At 36.3% G+C, this 18,812-nt stretch overlaps 1 protein-coding gene across 1 annotated transcript; it reads right to left on the reverse strand.

The window, feature by feature from the left end:
* Window positions 1-10,801: 10,801 nt before the first annotated feature.
* Window positions 10,802-12,448, reverse strand: LOC116172405. Its single transcript, XM_031489614.1, has 3 exons — window positions 11,854-12,448; window positions 11,660-11,807; window positions 10,802-11,611 (listed from the first exon to the last, which is right to left on the reverse strand). Exons 1-3 carry the CDS (start codon window positions 12,168-12,170, stop codon window positions 10,844-10,846), a joined length of 1,233 nt encoding a protein of 410 aa, XP_031345474.1. The 5' UTR covers window positions 12,171-12,448; the 3' UTR covers window positions 10,802-10,843.
* Window positions 12,449-18,812: the final 6,364 nt, after the last annotated feature.

Genomic DNA, 18,812 nt, shown 5'->3' on the forward strand with positions numbered 1-18,812 from the left:
ATTATTATTATGGTCGGTGTTTCTTGTGAGAACTCAGGTCTAGCCTGGTTAACTAATCGCACGGATTAAAATCAAGTACGATTAGTATCTGTGTCTGTGTCTGGTGAAGTTATGTAGGGTCCTTTAAAAAAAATAAAAAATAATAAAAATCACACACGTACATTGGACATCTAGGGATAGTATGTAATTCGTACTTACCAACATACCTATTGATGGGCACAATAGCCAACGCTATCAGGAAAGAGGAAAACAAAACAAAAAAAAAAAATCATTATAATAATTCCTGTAATTTTATTAAATGGAGTTTATTGTGTAAGTGTTTCTTTGGCTTTGCGTTTGGGTTGAATACGAGTGGGTTGTGATAACGTGGTGTGCTTCTGTGAAGAAGGAGTTTGAGTTTTGTGTTTTTTAATTGTATTTATGGTGTTTCTTTGTTCCTGAGGTCGTATTTGTGAGGTTGCTTGGGTTTTTGGTGGAGATATTGCAGTATTTTGTGAGCCTGTGGTGCTGTTAAGGTTTTTGCGTTTCGGTTGTATACGAGTGGGTTGTTTCTGAGAAGAAGGAGTATTATGTTTTTTAACTGTCCTAGGGCGTGTAACTTTATTGGATGGACCTGTCTTTGTAGTACATGTTGCGTTACTTGTGTTTATGGTGTTTCTTTGTTCTTGAGGTTGTATTTGTGAGGTTGCTTGGGTTATTGATGGAGATATTACAGTATTTTGTGAGCTAGTAGTGCTGTATAGGTTTTTGCGTTTGGGTTGAATACGAGTGGGTTGTGATAAAGTGGTGTGCTTCGGTGAAGAAGGAGTTATGTGTTTTTTAACTGTGCTAGGGCGTGTAACTTTATTGGGTGGACCTGTCTTTGTAGTGCATGTTGCGTTACTTGTATTTATGATGTTTCTTTGTTCTTGAGGTTGTATTTGTGAGGTTGCTTGGGTTTTTGGTGGAGATATTACAGTATTTTGTGAGCTAGTAGTGCTGTTTAGATTTTTGCGCTTCGGTTGAATACGAGTGGGTTGTTTCTGAGAAGAAGGAGTATTGTGTTTTTTAACTGTGCTAGGGCGTGTAACTTTATTGGGTGGACCTGTCTTTGTAGTGCATGTTGCGTTACTTGTATTTATTGTGTTTCTTTGTTCTTGAGGTTGTATTTGTGTGTTTGCTTGGGTTATTGGTGGAGACGTTACAGTATTTTGTGAGCCTGTAGTGATGTTAAGGTTTTTGCGTTTGGATTGAATACGAGTGGGTTGTGATAACGTGGTGTTTCCGAGAAGAAAGAGTATTGTGTTTTTTAGCTGTGCTAAGCCGTGTAACTTTATTGGGTGAGGACGTCTTTGTAGTGCATGTTGCGTTACTTGTATTTATTGCGTTTGTTTGTTCAGGAAGTTGTGTTTGTGTGGTTGGTTGAGTTAAGGGTGGAGATATTACAGTATGTTGTGTGTCATGTTGTGAGTCTAAAGTGCTGTTTAGGCTTTTGCGTTTGGGTTGAATACTAATGGGTCGTGATAATGTGGTTTGCTTCAGAGGTGAATCTCTGATTGTAGTATATGTTGTATCATTTGTTCTACTTGTTTGGTCGGTAAGTTGTATTTGTGTGTTTGTTTGGGTTAGAGGTGGAGATATTACAGTATGTTGTGTACCGTGTTGTGAGCGAGTACTGTTGTTTACATGTATACGTTGTGGATCATTTGTGTATGTAGTATCTTGTGTTATGTTTAGAAATTTACGAACAATATGGCATGTGTTGATAATGACTGCTTTTTGTAAATGTTTGTATGTGTTTTTGTCTAAACCTAATAGTTGTAAATTGGGGTGTATTGTCCTTGGTATAACTCCGGTAGCACTAAGAATAATGGGAACTATAACAGTAGATTTCATTCTCCATTGCGTCTTAAGCTCGATAGCTATATCGGTGTATTTACGGTGTTTTTCTGCATGTGTTTTAGTTAAGTTGTTAGTGTTGGGTATGGCAATGTCTATAATACAAATGGATTTTTGTGTTTTATCTATAAGTGTAATATCTGATCTATTATTGTGGATAGTTTTGTCTGTGAGTAGTGTCCTGTCCCAATATAATTTGTGTGTGTTGTTTTCAAGTATGATCTGTGGCGTGTATTTGTAGTAGGGTGTCGTATCTGTTATGAGATTGTGTTTAAGTGCTAATTTTTGATGTATGATTTTAGCTACCTGATCATGTCGATGTTTGTATTCAGTTTGTGCGAGTCGTGTGCATGCCGATATTATATGTTGGATTGTTTCTGATGTTTGTGAACAGAGTCGACAAGAATCATTTGTCACTGTTTTGTCTTTATGTATGTGTTTTTTATAGTTACGTGTGTTAATGACCTGGTCTTGTATTGCTAACATGAAACCCTCAGTCTCCGGGAAGACATCACATTCAGACAACCAACTGTGCGTTGCTATAGAATCAACACAATCCTGGCTAACCTCTTGTGGAAATCGTCCATGTAAAGGCTTTTGGTTCCATATTTGTATGTTTTTGTGATGTATGTAAGTTTGGATGTGGGTGGGAGTATATTAGTTTCGTGTAGGTTAAGTGGTGTGTAAGATTTATCTGCATATGTTACTGTTTTGTGTAAAACTGAAGTATCTGATTTGTTATAAAAGTATTGTCGTAAATTGTGTATTTGTGTTTGGTGCAATAGTTTTATATCTGTAAGTCCTCTACCTCCTTCCGAACGAGGAAGGTAAAGTCGTATAGTAGAGGAGTAAGGGTGATGTATATGGTGTTTTGTTAATAGTGTACGTGTGTTTCTCTGTATTTGTTCTAAATCTGTATTTGTCCAACGTATAATCCCAAAAGAGTATGTAAGCACTGGTGTGGCATAAGTGTTAATAGCTTTGATTGTATTTCTACCGTGTAATTTTGTTTTAAGTATACTGCGTACTCTTTGTAGGTATTGTGTAATAAGTGTCTGTTTTATACTCGTATGTTTAATGCGTGTGTTTTGCTGAAATCCAAGATACCTATAAGTTTCATTCTCGTCCATGGAATTTATTAAATTACCCTGTTCTAGCTCATAATCTAAAAGTTGTCTTTTACCAGCTGTGATGTGTTGTGTTTTACATTTATCGATTCCAAAGTCCATTTGTATGTCACGCGAGAATGTTTCGGTAATGTGTAGAAGGTGATTAAGTTTTATGCTTGTGGAAGAGTATAATTTAAGATCGTCCATGTAAAACAGGTGTGTAATGTTGTGATGTATTTCGTGGTTGTGTTTAATATTGTACCCAAAGTTAGTAGTGTTTAACAAATATGAAAGCGGATTAAGAGCAAGACAAAACCAGAGCGGACTTAAAGAATCGCCTTGAAAAATTCCTCTTTTAATTTGTATTGGGTCGGTAATAAGTTTTGTGTCGTTTAGTGTAAGTGTTAACGTAGTGTTCCAACATGACATTATGTAATTGAGGAATTGTGTAATATTGTTGCTGACTTTGTATATTGAGAGTACTTGTTGTAACCAAGAGTGTGGTACTGAATCAAATGCTTTTTTATAATCAATGTATGCAGTGTGTATGTTTCGTTTGTTATGTCTGGATTGTTCAAGTATAACAGAGTCTATAATGAGTTGCTCTTTACAGCCTCTGGAATACTTGGTACACCCTTTTTGTTCTTCGTGTAGAATGTTGTTATCAGTACAGTGTTGGTATATTTTGTTTGTAATGCATGATGTAAGGATTTTGTATATTGTAGGAAGGCATGTAATTGGTCTATATTTAGATGGGTCTTGTGTATTGTTGTCTTTTGGGAGCATGTAAGTGATACCTTGTGTAAAGAATGCAGGAGTGCGATCTGGTGAATTAAGAAGTTCAGTAAATTGTTGTGCAAGGTAAGAGTGAGTGTAGGTAAAATATTTCCACCAAAAGTTGTGAATGTTATCAATGCCTGGACTTTTCCAGTTATGTAAGTGATTAATAGTTTGAATGATGTCTGTTGTAGTGATGTTTGTGTTATTCATAGGGGTAATGTATTCAGTGCGTGTGGTTTCTGTGGTAATCCACGGGGCTTGTGGATTGTGTTTAATGTCTTTGGTCCATAAGTCAGACCAGTATTGCTGGAGTGAGTGTAGAGATGGTGGAATGAGTTTTTCATTAGTGCTGTTTTGTGTTAGTGATCTGTAAAATAGTTTTTCGTTATGTTTAAATTGTGTGTTATGGCGCTTTCTATCTGCAGTTTCCCTATAGCGTTTTAGACGGTTTGTGTATATTGATAGTTTTTGTGTCAGTGTATCTCTATGTTCGTTATAGTTTGTATTTTGTTCTCGTGTGGTGTGATTGTTTAGTTTTGTATCCAAATTTTAACTCTAGTTGATTATAAGTTTCGACGATTTTTATTAAATATATACAACCCTTGTAACAAACCCTTAGCCCCACCTAACAACTAATCACACAGTTATGCACCTACCGCCGAGGCTCGTTCTTCAGATACGATTTTCAGGGGGTAATGAGGACGTTCATGCGTTTGTGGGCGCCATACAAACCTACAATGACTGCAAGGACAGCAGGTACCTGGTGGCAAGGAGTGAAGTCAACCGTCAGTACCTTTAACGACCCAGTTTCGCTGCTAAAATCGTTGGTGCGGACTTATCTACACACCAAATATTACGTAAAACATTTCCTTCAGACTAAAGGGAGAAGGAGCACGGTGGCCGAACGCCGCAAGCGCAAGATGCAGTAATCCACCACCTCTACCGCACCCACACCTACAACGTCCATGAAGGCAACTACGAAATCGCCAATCAGCTGCTATGGGTGCGGAGAACCAGGAGTTATTCGTAGAAACTGCCTGATGTGTAATCCACCTTCCAACGTACTTCCGGAACCGCTGGACTTCCTTATGACAGACGTACCACAAATTTTAAGCATCTAACATAAACTTGGCAGGACTACTGCAAAGTCCTGTGGCCACGCAACGATTTGAACAAGCATCAATGGAACTATTCGGACTAGTTTATGTTTGTTACCAAACCTAAATAGACCCTTTGAGCTGCACGAGTGACCACGCTATTAACCCAAAACCGAATTAAGATTCAAAACTCTCTAGTGATTTTTACCTATTCCTTCTTTCTAACTAAGTAACGCCTAGAAAATGGCTTCTTATTAACGAAAACGGTCACCTTTAATCACTTTTCATTCTTGCTCTACGAGTTAAATGAAAGCTAACATACCAACGCACCGCGTATAGTTAAATATGCCGCGTTACATTTCCCGATGCTTTACCCTGAGGTTTGCAGCAGATAAAACCAACTAAAATAACCACTTTAGCGCTTGTTACACAATTGCGTATATTTTTTTCTGTTTAGGTCTAACCTTGTAGATTAACTATATCGTCGTTCTGATCAGTAAACGCATACTCCTCCATACGACATGATAAAATTCTTCTATTATAATTAATCCCAGGATTTTAACAAATTAGATTTTTGTCATGCTATTTATCTTAACTATGCTATTAATATTTTAATTGAAAACCTTGTATAACGATCAATCGACCAAGCAACTTCCTTAATTAACTGAAATGAAATTTTACATGTAGTTAACCGTGCCATTTAAGACTGACTAAACACTTACCATCAGCATGGAGTTTTAAACGAGACGGTTATGCTTTCTTCCAATCGTGCGATCGCTCGATGGCTTCACGTCCATCGATTTAAAAGAGAACGGATAGACCGATTACGATGAAATTTTGCAGGTGGATTCTTTATCAAATTTGTACATCAGAGTTCGTTAACTGGAAATGTATTCCAAAAGTAAAGAAGGCCGTTTTAACATCTCCGTTAGATGCGGGCGGCATCCATTGAGCCTAATGTGACGTTCGGTTCTGAAGAGGTCTGTAATGAGAAGATCGGCTTCCAGGCTTTTTTTAAAAGAAAACCTACGGGTCTTGGCCGAACAAATTAAAGCACAAACGCAACGTGCTTCTTTGCAAATGTGATTTATTCAAATGTTCCGTGTGTTATCTGAAATTCACCGAAACATAGTCCTTTTCAAAATTGCTACACAATTAAAAAAGAAAACACACATAAATGAATTTGACTTGGCTCTTCAGTGCAAACCTCAAAAGAAACGCTTATTACAATAATATCAAGATGCGTGAGAGAACCAAATAAAATCGATTGTTTATAAATGTGTATATTTTTTTTAAATATACAAATTAACCGAAAATTCAAACATTCCATACAAGATTTTAAAGGATACGTAAGTTTATTATGACATCCTGTCAAAAAGAATATGTTTGAAAAAGTACATTTATGCGCAAAGCGAACCTGTGCCTCTTCCCTAAAATGAAAAATTTCCATCTGCGTAACGAAAATAAGGTTTATGGCTTCTTTTGAACAGACTTGACACTTCCTATTCATATTATTATTCTAAACACATTTCACCACAACTTCTCCTTGTTTAAATCATTGCGGGCCGCGTAACTACAATTTTAAGATAACTTACGCACGTTACAGAGCGTCGTAATTGCCATTATTCATTGATTCCTTACTCGGTAGCTATCAGAATCCTGAAGTCGAAATAAATCTTGAAAATGGGCATATTTCACAGGGCGTAATATCTTCGTTTGGTGAAAATATTACAGGGGATAGTAATAAATCAAACTTTATAACTATATTTAACCCATGCTCGTGTTATTTTAAAAGTTAAATCCACTTTTTCTCGATATACCCACCTTTTCGTCATCGGCACAGCGCTCCTTAATAACCCGAAACTTTTTATACACGTCTCCTTTTTAAAAACTTTACCCAATTTCTTCATGATCCCAGCAATTTTTAACGCAAATTTCCTGATCGGCATTCTTCTAATTTTTCGCGTTTTAAATGTGAGGGTTTCGTGTCTTATAAAGATTTATTTTCATTGCATTTTCTTGTGTGAGTTAAGGAAATGCGTTCGGAATTTATGGGGTAGTTTTAATAATATTCTATTGTAGCTATAAATTATAACGTCGTAAATTATCAAAGTTCCTTATTTTAGACCATAAACTCGTATCTCAAATTATGTGTAAGCGGCACACGTGAAAAGAGGTATTTTAATAGAAATTAAGTTAGACTTCGAACTGGTAGAACGACGTTTTTTCATAAATAACATTTTCTTTTGTCTTCATAAAAGACGCACGAAGAACTTGATCAATTCCGAATGTAATTTTACTTTTCCATTTATTTTTCAATTTGTAGTCGACTGATGAGCTTCGAGTGCACAAGCAAATCTTTTAGATAGAAAATCAACCGATTCAATTCCCTTTTCTTTACATTTTGTTTATACACTCGACATATCTCCAACTCAATTATTTAACAACGTAAGCTCTTCTAAAATTTAAGTACAACGAAAACCTCGTAGCAAAATTACAAAGAGATGGAAACGTTTCATTTTCAACATCAAATGATCGTTGAAGCAATACTGAAAGGATAATTTGTTTTTAAGGATTTTCTTGTATTTATTTTTGCTAATTGTTTCTTTACAAGGCCTTTGAATTTTAACCGATGAATAAACACAAGCCCTTAATAACTAACTCTTTGCCTACTTTTACGTCGTGGAAACTGATGAAGAATTATTATGTAGACAAAAGAATTAAAGCTTCTCATTATTCATGTTTCGGGCCGACGGGCATTGTGAAATTTTAATAATGCACTTGCTAGTCGGAGTTTCTCGTTTTATCTTCCTTCTTCTTGTATTCAGATGCATAATATTTTGACAATTACAGATTTTTATTCATTACTTTTGTTAGCTATTCTGATTTTTAAGATACAATTACAAAGATAAATGAATGAGGACCGAACAATGCGTAAATATACGGGCATTTTTATTTAAGAACAAAATATTTTATCGGACACGAATTTTTGGGACACCCTGTCAACCTACATTTTGCGTGAAAGTCCAAAAACAAAATCGACGGGTTCGAGTTCGAGCGTATTTCAAAAATACTCCTATTTCATTTTCAGTGAATTTATGCGTCAGTTAATCGCAACCCTGTACAATGGTTGATATTCCAGAATATTCTATGTACAGTGAAGGTACAGGGTGAGTCAAAGATTGCGCGGAGTAACTTAATGCCTTGAAGATAAGATTTTTCGATAGAGTGCTTTTGTATTATGATATGGAAAAATCTTATCTTCAAGGCATTAAGTTACTCCGCGCAATCGTTGACTCGCCCTGTACAAATAATCTCCTTGTTAATACCGTTAGAACAGATGTAAAAGATTTGGCTGATTTAATCTGTTAATCACATTGTCACACTTGATAGTAATCTTCTAATGATTCCAATTAGCATCTAAGATATATAGGACAGATGAACGCTTTTGGATGTTTTTGGGACAACTAGCGAAAGTAGCTAACAAGTTCAGTATTTTACATGGCATCACGTATTTTTATTCCGAGTTTTTTAATACCCACATGTTACGTCCCCAAACTCGAATAATTCTCCATTTTGCCTGCCCCTGTATATATTTCCACTGGTTATGTGCGGCGCATGAGCCGCCGAAGCTTTCTTTGCGCTGCATTTGCGCATACATTCGTCGATCAGAAATTCGTCGAACAACAATCGAAATAATGAACGTACTTGTTAAAAAGCAACACGTCATCGACTCTTCCGCCTCTCCCGAAAAGTGAGCCATGAATACGTTAGGCTTTGGAAGATCCTTTTCCTCCCGAAGTTCAAGTTGCGCTCCCTCCCATGGTTTGGCGGTTGCGACGTGGTTTGTCAACCACTGGACTGTCTCTACGACAGAGTGAGTTTTTTTTTATTTTAAGCATTGGGATCTCGGAAACCATAAGACATACGGATTCGGTTAAATGAGGAAAGAGTTGTCGTTTTGAGAGCTTATTTAAGATATGCTTTTGTTTTTCGAAAAAAATCCACAGTTCACTAGATATGAGCGAAAAACAGATTTAGTGATTTTTCATTTAGGGCATCTAATGGAAGCATTTCAGAATGGTTTTGCTTAATTATACTGGACAGTCTTATTTTTTGACGTGGAGTCTCGAATTTTAAGACCAACGTATGCGAAGGTAAAAAGGGCCATCCATGATTTGAGGGAGGAGGCAGAGTCAGCGGTCATATCAGTACATTTGTTGATTAGGAAAGCGAGACTGTCGGCTATTTGTATCCTAGTTCCTTTCGGAATTCTTTTTGGAACCCGAATATTGAACTTGAGTTTGCAAAGAAGTTGATGAGAGTTCCCATCTTTTAGGGAAATTCCAGATCTTTCCTTTTAATATGTATATTTAAACCGCGTTCTCTTTTAAAAGTCTGAGTTTTGGGTCTTACGAGAATATTGAGAGATACGTATATGTTTACAATCAGCACGTATCCAAGGCGTTAATTTGTCTTTACTCAGGTCACGAATTTCAATTATAACGGGTAGGTAGAATTTGCGCTGCGTTTCCTCAAACCCGTCGCATAAACGATCAACAAGCTCAGGGTCAAACACAAAATATGAACTTGAGAATCTTCCACAGCAGTAGTTCGTTCTGGGTACAATGATCTTTGTAACTTCCTTGCACTTATCAAGGGTTGACCGTCGCTCAATTTCTAACTGAACTTTCCCCAAACATGTACATAATTATATAGATGAACGCAACAATTGTATAACAAATATCAGCCGAAACCTAAACAGTTTTAACTCACGTCTTCTGACCCAGCCCCACTACGAGAGCTTGCAATGGATTTCCTTCGTTCACTGGCATATGTATTTCTAATACCATTCCATTTCTTCTGGATTTCATGTATGGAAGTATTTGGACGTATTTGATTCATTTTTTCGCAAATTTGTTGTAACGCAGCATTTCTTCGGTTTTTATTATGATAATCGCGATGTTGAACAAAGTATAAACACTCGTGCTGTTGGTATTGCTCAATCAGCAATGAAACCTGATCATTTGACCACGACATCGCGACATAAAAGAGTTCTTGGCGGTTGATACAATGTCAAAATGTGTTTTGTAAAATATTTACATATAGGTTATGAGCAAGGTCGATATCCACTGAAGTTAGTTCTTGAACAGCTGACTGTTTATTAAAGCAATACGCATGCTCACATCTGAAATATTACCAAAATTTGTATGGGAATAGAACAAGTTCTATTTTTCATCACATTTTGTATACATTTTGATATGAAAGCTATTAATTTCTGTTTTAGACGGTCATAATTCATTTGTTTATAAATTTGGTAACAAATATATTGTAAGAAATGTTACCGTCTAATACAGGCTTTAGTTATGTACAGAAAATATAAATTAGGTATCATTTCAGATCTACATACCATCGCTGTGGTATTACGAAAAGCTGGTATTTCTAAACGAACATTTAAATATAAGAAAGTCTGTTTCATCGTACGCTACAGAAGAAAGCGAAAACTATTTAACTGATTCTCCAACTAGTCTGTTAGAGGGCGAATATGAGTTGCAACCTCAAGGTGAATTACACCTTATACGAAGCGGTAGTCCAGTTCCCAACGATGATAATGTATATGTGGGAGAAACTGCAACTTGTAGATCTGCTCGGAAAAAATACAAAAAAGACGACAGAAATCATAATGTCGACGTTACCGAAAAAGCTTCGAAAGCATTAGATAAGTTAACTACCGCAGTGTCATCGGTACTTGGGACTTCCACAGAAGATCCCGATGAAGTATACGCAAAATATATATGTTCACGGATCGGTGCAATTCAAAGCAGAAAAAGGAAATTGAAACTACAGCATCACATTGAGACCCTGATTTTTAATGCCGAAATTGAAGAAGCCGAATGATTTGTAAATATGTAAACAAGTGTTAAATGAAAGAAACAATACTATTTTTGGTTTATATTAATTTCAAAATAACCACTGTCATTACAAAACATCGTTCTGCCATGGTACTGCCCCATTCGTAACAAAAAATCTTGAAAATAAATTTCGTGCTTCTAAAGCTTCACTGGCAGCTCTATTGCCACCTTGCATATCTGTCAACTTTTTCAATTTACCTATATTATCCTCGGTATTTTCAGATGGTTCTAAATATCTCGGATTTTTTTCTAATAAAAAGTTGTGTAAAATACAACAAGTTAAGGTAATTAGTTCAACTTTATCAGGATTCAAATTTATTGTATTTAATAAAATCCTGAACCTATTGGCCAAGATGCCAAACGAATTTTCAATTACTCGTCTTGCCCGTGACAATCGGTAATTAAATATTCTTCGCTCATTTGTCAATCCACGACTGTGATACGGTTTCATGATTCTCGTTGATAGAGGGAATGCATCATCAGCTACAAATGTATAAGGCAATTGTGTATTTTGACCAGGTAAGCATTCATGGGGAGGAAAGTTTAATGTATTATGATCTATTGCCCATTTTAAGGAGGATTCTCTATAAACTCCTCCATCGCTTACTCTACCATTGACACCAATATCAACGTACAGAAATTTGTAAGATGCATCTGCAACTGCAAGAAGCACAATACTGTGATCCCCTTTATAGTTAAAGTAGTATGATCCTGAACTTCGTGGAGGCCTAAAATTTATATGTTTTCCGTCAATGGCACCTAGACATAATGGAAAATTCCAATGTTTTTGAAACTCGGAGGCAATAACTCTCCACTCCAATTCTGTAGTTGGCATCTAAAGCAAAATCAGTAGTACACAAATATGGACATAGTAATGATGTACCTGTAAATATACAGATTTTAATTTTTCACAGATTGCATTACAAACGTCAGGAATTATCAAGCTAATGGTGCTTTCATGTATTCGGGTGGCAAACATTAGAGATCGATAAGTTTCTCCTGTTGCAAGGAATCTTAGAGTTAATGCTAACCTGTAAAACTCAATTAAATTTGAATTAACTTTTTTATATCTCAAACCTTGCTTCAGCAGAAATACTTTCTCTCATGTTAGTGGTTTGTTTCACAATATCACTTCGTATACATTCAAGAAGTTCATCAAAATGTTGTCCACACATTCTAATAAATTGGCGATAAGATTCGGGATCCTCCGTTCGCAATTCTTGTTCTAACATATGTAGAACACCTCTTCCATCTTGCCGCTTTAAAAGCCACTTTTCAGACCATATTCTTCTTTTTTTTTTAGTTTTTTGTTTCAGCTGCTTCATTAGTAAAACGCATATTACTCCAGCTGCAGCCGATAACACTCCTATTTTTTTGGCATTGGCAAAATTCATAATAAATTGTTGAATTTAAAACAATTAATACCTATAGGTTATGTACAATCTCACACTTCAAACTTTGAGAAGCAAAAGTAACTACATGATTTTGTAGTGTTTTTATTCATACCAACTACCTGAAAATCGTTACTGCGCCGTCTCACGTAATATTTTTGTTCACAGAAATAATTTCATGTAATACAGGTCGGCAATTTGCTTCCTTTTTATTGTAAACAGATTTTTGTGAATAATTTTTTGTAACAAATCTGCTGTAAAAAAAGTTACCGTCTAATACAGGCTTAACGAAAGATACACTTCAATTATATGAAATGCAAATAGCGTACTTACGAAAAAGATGCAAAAATACAATTATATCCTCTATATCGAAATTAAAAGGTGAATCCCCCAAATTAAATGCATTCAATTGCCAAAGATTAATAAAATATGGATGGCGGCAAGTAAAATTCCATGCGTTTTCACTAACGCCGCAACTGTTGTTCAAACAAAGTCCATTGGATAAGGTTCTCAACAGAAAAGAAAGTGAAAATCGAAACGCAATGTGCGCTAAAATTGCGTGGCTAAAATTCCAACATGGAGGCATCTCTTCCAAGGTTACGATTATTACGAGGATCTTTCAGTAAGTGAATATTGACTGCTTTGTAATGAAGAAAATAAATTGTTACACAATATCTAACACAAATGGAATGAAACCAACGATAGCATCCACCACAGAATATCGTTGATTGTGAGGATTTGTTGGGATCACCACCACATGCATAGTTTCATGTCCGAATTGTCATCCAAATTGTTAAGATTCTTATCCGCGACACCATTTTGAATCCTCAAACTCACCAAGTCACCAGATATTAATAGAGCTTCATAGAAAGTGTACAAACAAAAGTTACAGTAATTTAATTGTCAATAATCCGGTCTACTTTCTTAAGTTAAGGTGACATTTATAATCTGTAAGTTATGAAATAAACTAAAAATCAGCCGAAATGGAAGACTGTTTGAACTCATTTTATAAATAAAAATATTTTAGGAATCACGAATAGTTTTGGAAAACGTAACTGCAAATCTTTCCCCATTTAACTTAATTCGTATCTCTTATACTTTCCGAAATATCATAAAAAACGCACCGACTCACCCTATACTAGTACATGCATACTATGAAGTATGTAACACTTCTAAAACTTTGCTCATTACGATGCACTTACGATACATGTCTAAATTATTGATGAACCTTCCCTCCGTTACCCTTCGGTGCACTACAGTCTCTAGTTTAATTAAATAATGTCAGCATTATGCAATTTCTTTTTTGCAATTGTACCACGTGTAGATAGGTAGGTACACATTTCATATTCCATCAGCATGGTAAGCCACACAAAATCGTCGCAATTCGCAATTACCGTTTACTTAACCCACATTTCTTGCCGGAGTACCAAGTAAACGGAAAAGCTTTTAATGAATTACTCTACGTACACTTTATAATAAAACAGTCCTCGACAATAAAAATAAACGACCCAATCGCATTTCGTATGTAATTAAACTTGAAGCGATAACTAAATCCTTAAACCGTTGCTATATAATTACATTTGGATGCAGCGCTTGTTAGAGTTACAAGGACGATAAAATGGAATCGTAAACTTGAAGGACAATATTTGGATGGGCACTTCAAATTTGTCAGAGGGTGAGCTTTAGACGTTTCAATAGAGCGGATCATGGGTTTTATGTCCTAGTAAGGTGGTAACTTGCCAGCTAATATCTTACAGCAGCGTCTGTATACTGTCGAAAGAAATTTAAGAGGATAAGTGGTCTTGGCTTGGCACTATCTTAGCGGTTTTTTTTGCACCCTCAAGCGCCGAGAGAACTTATGTTTTAGTCTCTTTTCCAAAACCTAATGTTTCGCTCGGGTTCTGTTTCGTACATTTAATTTATTCATTCTAGGTCTGATGGAAGAAAACAGACGCTTTGGTAGGAAATCCGAGACCTGAATTATAAAGATTGAAGGCGGAAGCGCCGTTGAACGGTTTGATAGGTTGTAAACCAGTGTTTATAGATTTACACAGCTTTTAGCGATTCTCAAGCAACACGGAGAATATAGCAATGCCATTAGCAAAATGAGATTACACCTAAGAGCTTGGAATACTAACAAAATACGCTTTCAGGATGAAAATCAGGCAACCGGAACAAGGTTTTTAAATTAATTCAGTTATAAATATGTATAGCGCTTAAAAAATTAATGTTATTAAAATAAATTGATTTTCTTATTAAGCAACCGGCACCAAGATTTTTCGGCTAAATTCACTGAACAGGGTGTTCTCAAAATATTTATTTTATATTCATTCAGCTTGAACTAAAATGTTTTCCAATTCATTGAGTGGGTGTGGATAAATTCAGTACAATTTACCTCTACTGCAAAATGGCAGACCACCGACTCAGGTAGAAAACGTCACCTGAATTTTTAATGGATATTGAGGAATGTGTGAACAAAGTAGAGACTATAAGACGACCGTTAAGCTTAGGACTTCTTTTTTTAATAGTAGCATGTCCAGTAGAATTTTCACGTACCGTAATTATTTGATAAGGTGCTTAAATAATGAAGTAGACGACGAAAAACGGGGCTGTATCTAGATGGGACCGCCAATAAAAGTTTATCTCATCAAAAATTAAACACCCCACTCAGTGTTTGTTTATTTTCCGCTATATTTCCAACTCAACTCAATTACAAACGTATCCCACAAATATAAATAACAATTAGCTAACCCCGCAAATAGAAGTCGACCTAACAGAGATCAAGTGTCTTTCGTTTAAACAGTCCTTCGTATAAGAATTAACCTACCAATTTCTTTAAAGAGAATATATCGCTTCTTAATATCCGCTCCTGCTGATCGAGATGGTATCAGTTAGGTAACTCAATCCAGAATTGTTTATTATTATTAGTTATCCTATTAAAAAATGACACCGTTGTACTAAAAAGTTTGACGCCTAAATCAAATGGGTAGTTTGAGGTCTCTATCCTTTTGGCATTCATCGTAACACGAATTCGTCATTAAAGTGGAATTAATAATACGCCCTATTTATAAATTTTTACATTTACTTAGTCGTAGAGGGAGTATAGTATGTAATGCGTTTTATAAACTTCTCCCTATCCCACGGTGGATTATAAAAAACTCAATTCATTATATAAAATAAATGATGATATGCACCCTCCCATGCCATGGGCAGAATTTTCAACATTTTATAGGTCGATTCCTTCAGGAATATTAAAATTACTTCAAACAAAATTAATATGCAAATTCCTAAAAATAATCGTCCACTACTACTATAGAAATCCGCTTCGATGGTACAGTTACCGCCGTGATAAATGCAAAACAAAATGTCCATACGTATTTCGAATCTAAGCAAACCAGGATCAAAAAGCTGTTACTGCAATCCGAAATAAAATCTTCTCTGTTTACCACCCCCGACCCGTCCGTCCCCCGAAAAATTCACAATCAGGCTCCGTCAGGCGGGGTGTTTGACTGGAGCGGTAGATCTGTCAAAGAATAACGCAGATGTCCCAAGGCCAGCTCAGCGAGGACAAAAACTTCGCGTAGAGCCAAAGGGCAAATGCTGGCTTGATCCCGATGCTCAGCGTTCACAGCGACGTCGCTTCTTCGATGTCGGCCTTTCCCATCATTGTGTTTTTGCGTTTTGCGTTTTTGTGTGTCAGGATGTTAATGCGATTTTGTAACTCGAAAACGGTAAGTTATCTTAAGTTAATTTGTAATTGAACGCATATGCGTGCTTTGTTTATTCGGACGCTGTGGTCCAATTTGGTTAAGTATGATTTTGTGTTTAATTTTATTTGTGGTCGAAGAATAATTTTATTATATAAAATCATGCAAGTCGTGTATTTATTCGATCCTATTAACGATTCAGAGAGATGTCTCATACTCAATTACGAATAAATTTATTCATCAGCTCCCAAAGTGCCTTTCCAGTGCTTTCAAACTTTGGTAAATGACATTTTTGGAGCTTTGGGAGTTTGATCTGGACCATTGTTTGCATGGAATCAGGAATTGAGGTCAGGATTAAATCATTTTTGTTGTACCGGGGTGTGGATATGTACTGAGAGAAATTTAATTAAAGAAGTTTGAGGTGTTTTGTATATGACTCGAAATTTAAGGATCACAGTAGTAGCAAGGAAAAGTTTTAGGTCCCAAGGGATCGTGGCAGCCGCGTTCGCTTACCGCAATACGTTTCTGGTTATTACCTCTTATCGCCAGACAACTTTTGTTCACGTTCACTATAAAGCGCTACATGTGGAAATTTTCGTATGCTGATCAAATACAAACTCAAAACCAACTTTTTGAAAACCGTCAAGCGACTCCCTGTTACAAAATTCAATCCTAATTTCATTTGTAGAGGTCGTTCCGTTATATACAGGGATCTGAAATGTCTTTATTTTTCGATTTTACATACCAGTGGTTTTTTTTTAAAAATTAATTTTATTTCATACTGTCCGGTAGATGTTCGATTACACTATCATTTTGAGTCCGGTAGGTGAGTTATTACAGCATCAGAGCCGGTAAGTGTCGCTAAGCAACACTTACCGGACTGTTATTTGTATACATCAAATTTGACATCTTCACAGAATTAATTAAAAACCCCAACATAAATTTGGCTGTAATTCTTTATTTCAAACATTAACATTGATTGTAATGAAACAATTTATATTGCCCTCAACACTAACGCCTGGGTTATTACTGGATGTCGAGTTAGTAATGTTTAATTCCTTCTGCTGTAGAACTTCAATGAAATTTTCGCCGCCTTGTATCAGTTGTATCATACGGGCAATATTAACTTTTCCTTCTACCGAACCTTCGATGTATTTTTCTGCCGTCGATGAGCTTTTCCATGCCCCATGACGCTTTAACACCGAAACCCAGGCAAAAAAATCTCAATTAAAAAACTTACTGCATCCAAACAGTATGCCAACATGACGTTTTCCTCTACTTGTTTCGCCCCATGTTCGTTCCTCAATTGGCAAAACACTTAGTACTCTTTTTCATACCTTGCGGCCGACTTCTTAGGAACCAACTTTTCGGTTGCTTTATGAGATTTCTTTCGACAGGATTGTATCGGGAACAGTGGAACATCCCACGACGTTTATAGCGTCCATTTTTCAGTGAAAAAAATTCAATGTCAACAAACTACAAACTATAGCAACGGCCGTTGCCACAGAAACAAGGTAATGCGATTTTTACAATATAATGAAATTTTGTAATCTTTGAAATGAAATAATGATACAAAACAGACTTACAGTATGAAATAAAATACGTTACGATATACGTCCGGTAGTACTTGTAACAGTACTCGTTTAAACTCGTTTAAACTCGTACTGTTACAAGTAACCTACCGGACTTATAACGTAAATAACTATTATCTCTTATTGTATTCTAATTAACGGTCTCAACGAAAGAAACCGTTTTCTACCACCTATACTGCCCTTCTTTCTGTCCTTTTATCAAACCACGGGGCGGAGGGGGATGGAGGGGGAAGGGGGAGTGGAACTAGTTTTATCCTTCATGGTACTCTAATAAACGGTCTCAACGAAAGGAATTAGTTTCTACCAACCATAGCCCTTCTCCTCGACCTCTTATCGTGATCGGGTATATTCCCTTATACCTCAAGAACGGATTGTCGGAAGAGAGTACCCACAAAGGGCGATTGAGACGTTTGTAAGAAATATATCCATTGGTGATGTCAAAACAAAAGCTATTTCGGTTAAAAAAATGCGCTTTATCTGCAAAAGAGTTTTAATTTACCGGGCGCGAAAATTCACGAGTAAGTTGTCTGAACTCTGAAGACGATAACAAAACTCTTAGGAACACTTTTTAGGCGTAGGTAAATATTCCGTAAGTGTATGGGCACATTTACAATGAGAATGAGTCAGGAATCAGTTTTTAGTTGAGAGCACTCCCAAAGCCGGCTATTTAGAAGAGGTAAATTTTTCGAGATCAAAGATTATTGAAAAATTTTGTGGTGACTTCGAGATTTCGAGAGTGCTTTTCGAAGACGGCGAATATTCGCTGACTGCATTTTTGGGTGAGAATATCCTGAAAGCAATCTATTTCGCCACAAGTAGCCGGAAGTGTACTTTTTGGGGCGAGTTTCTGAGCGGTGATGAATATTCCGGTGGAATCATTTATGTTCAGTGCGAATACGTTGAATGCTGTTATTTTGAGAGTGAACCTCTGAACAATCTCTGGATGTAAATTTCTCGGAAGCACCTTCAGAGGGCGAAATTTCAAAGCCATTTCAATTGAAGCGAATATTTCGATGACTGTGGTGGTGGTGGCAACATTTTCATGCGTGCTAATGTGCGAAACACAGATTTTCCCATAATAAATATTTTGGCAGATGTGAATATGCAACGAACGACGTTTAGGGCACGAATGTTCCAAAGGAAAGCTTACTACTGGTGTAAGTCTCTAAGATGTTCGAGTAAATTTAACGCGTGTGAATATTTTATGGGAAAATTCCCCTATGTAGAATATTTCCAGGACTAGGCTTTTGCCTCACTCTCTACATGACGAATGCGCTGTACATTTTTCGGCAGTTTGACAGGTGCAACTTGTGTAAGACACTTTGGCCTGAGGTGTATCTTATGTA

This window comes from Photinus pyralis, unplaced genomic scaffold, assembly GCF_008802855.1.
Source record: "Photinus pyralis isolate 1611_PpyrPB1 unplaced genomic scaffold, Ppyr1.3 Ppyr1.4_LG5, whole genome shotgun sequence".
NCBI classification, from domain to species: Eukaryota; Metazoa; Arthropoda; class Insecta; order Coleoptera; family Lampyridae; genus Photinus; species Photinus pyralis.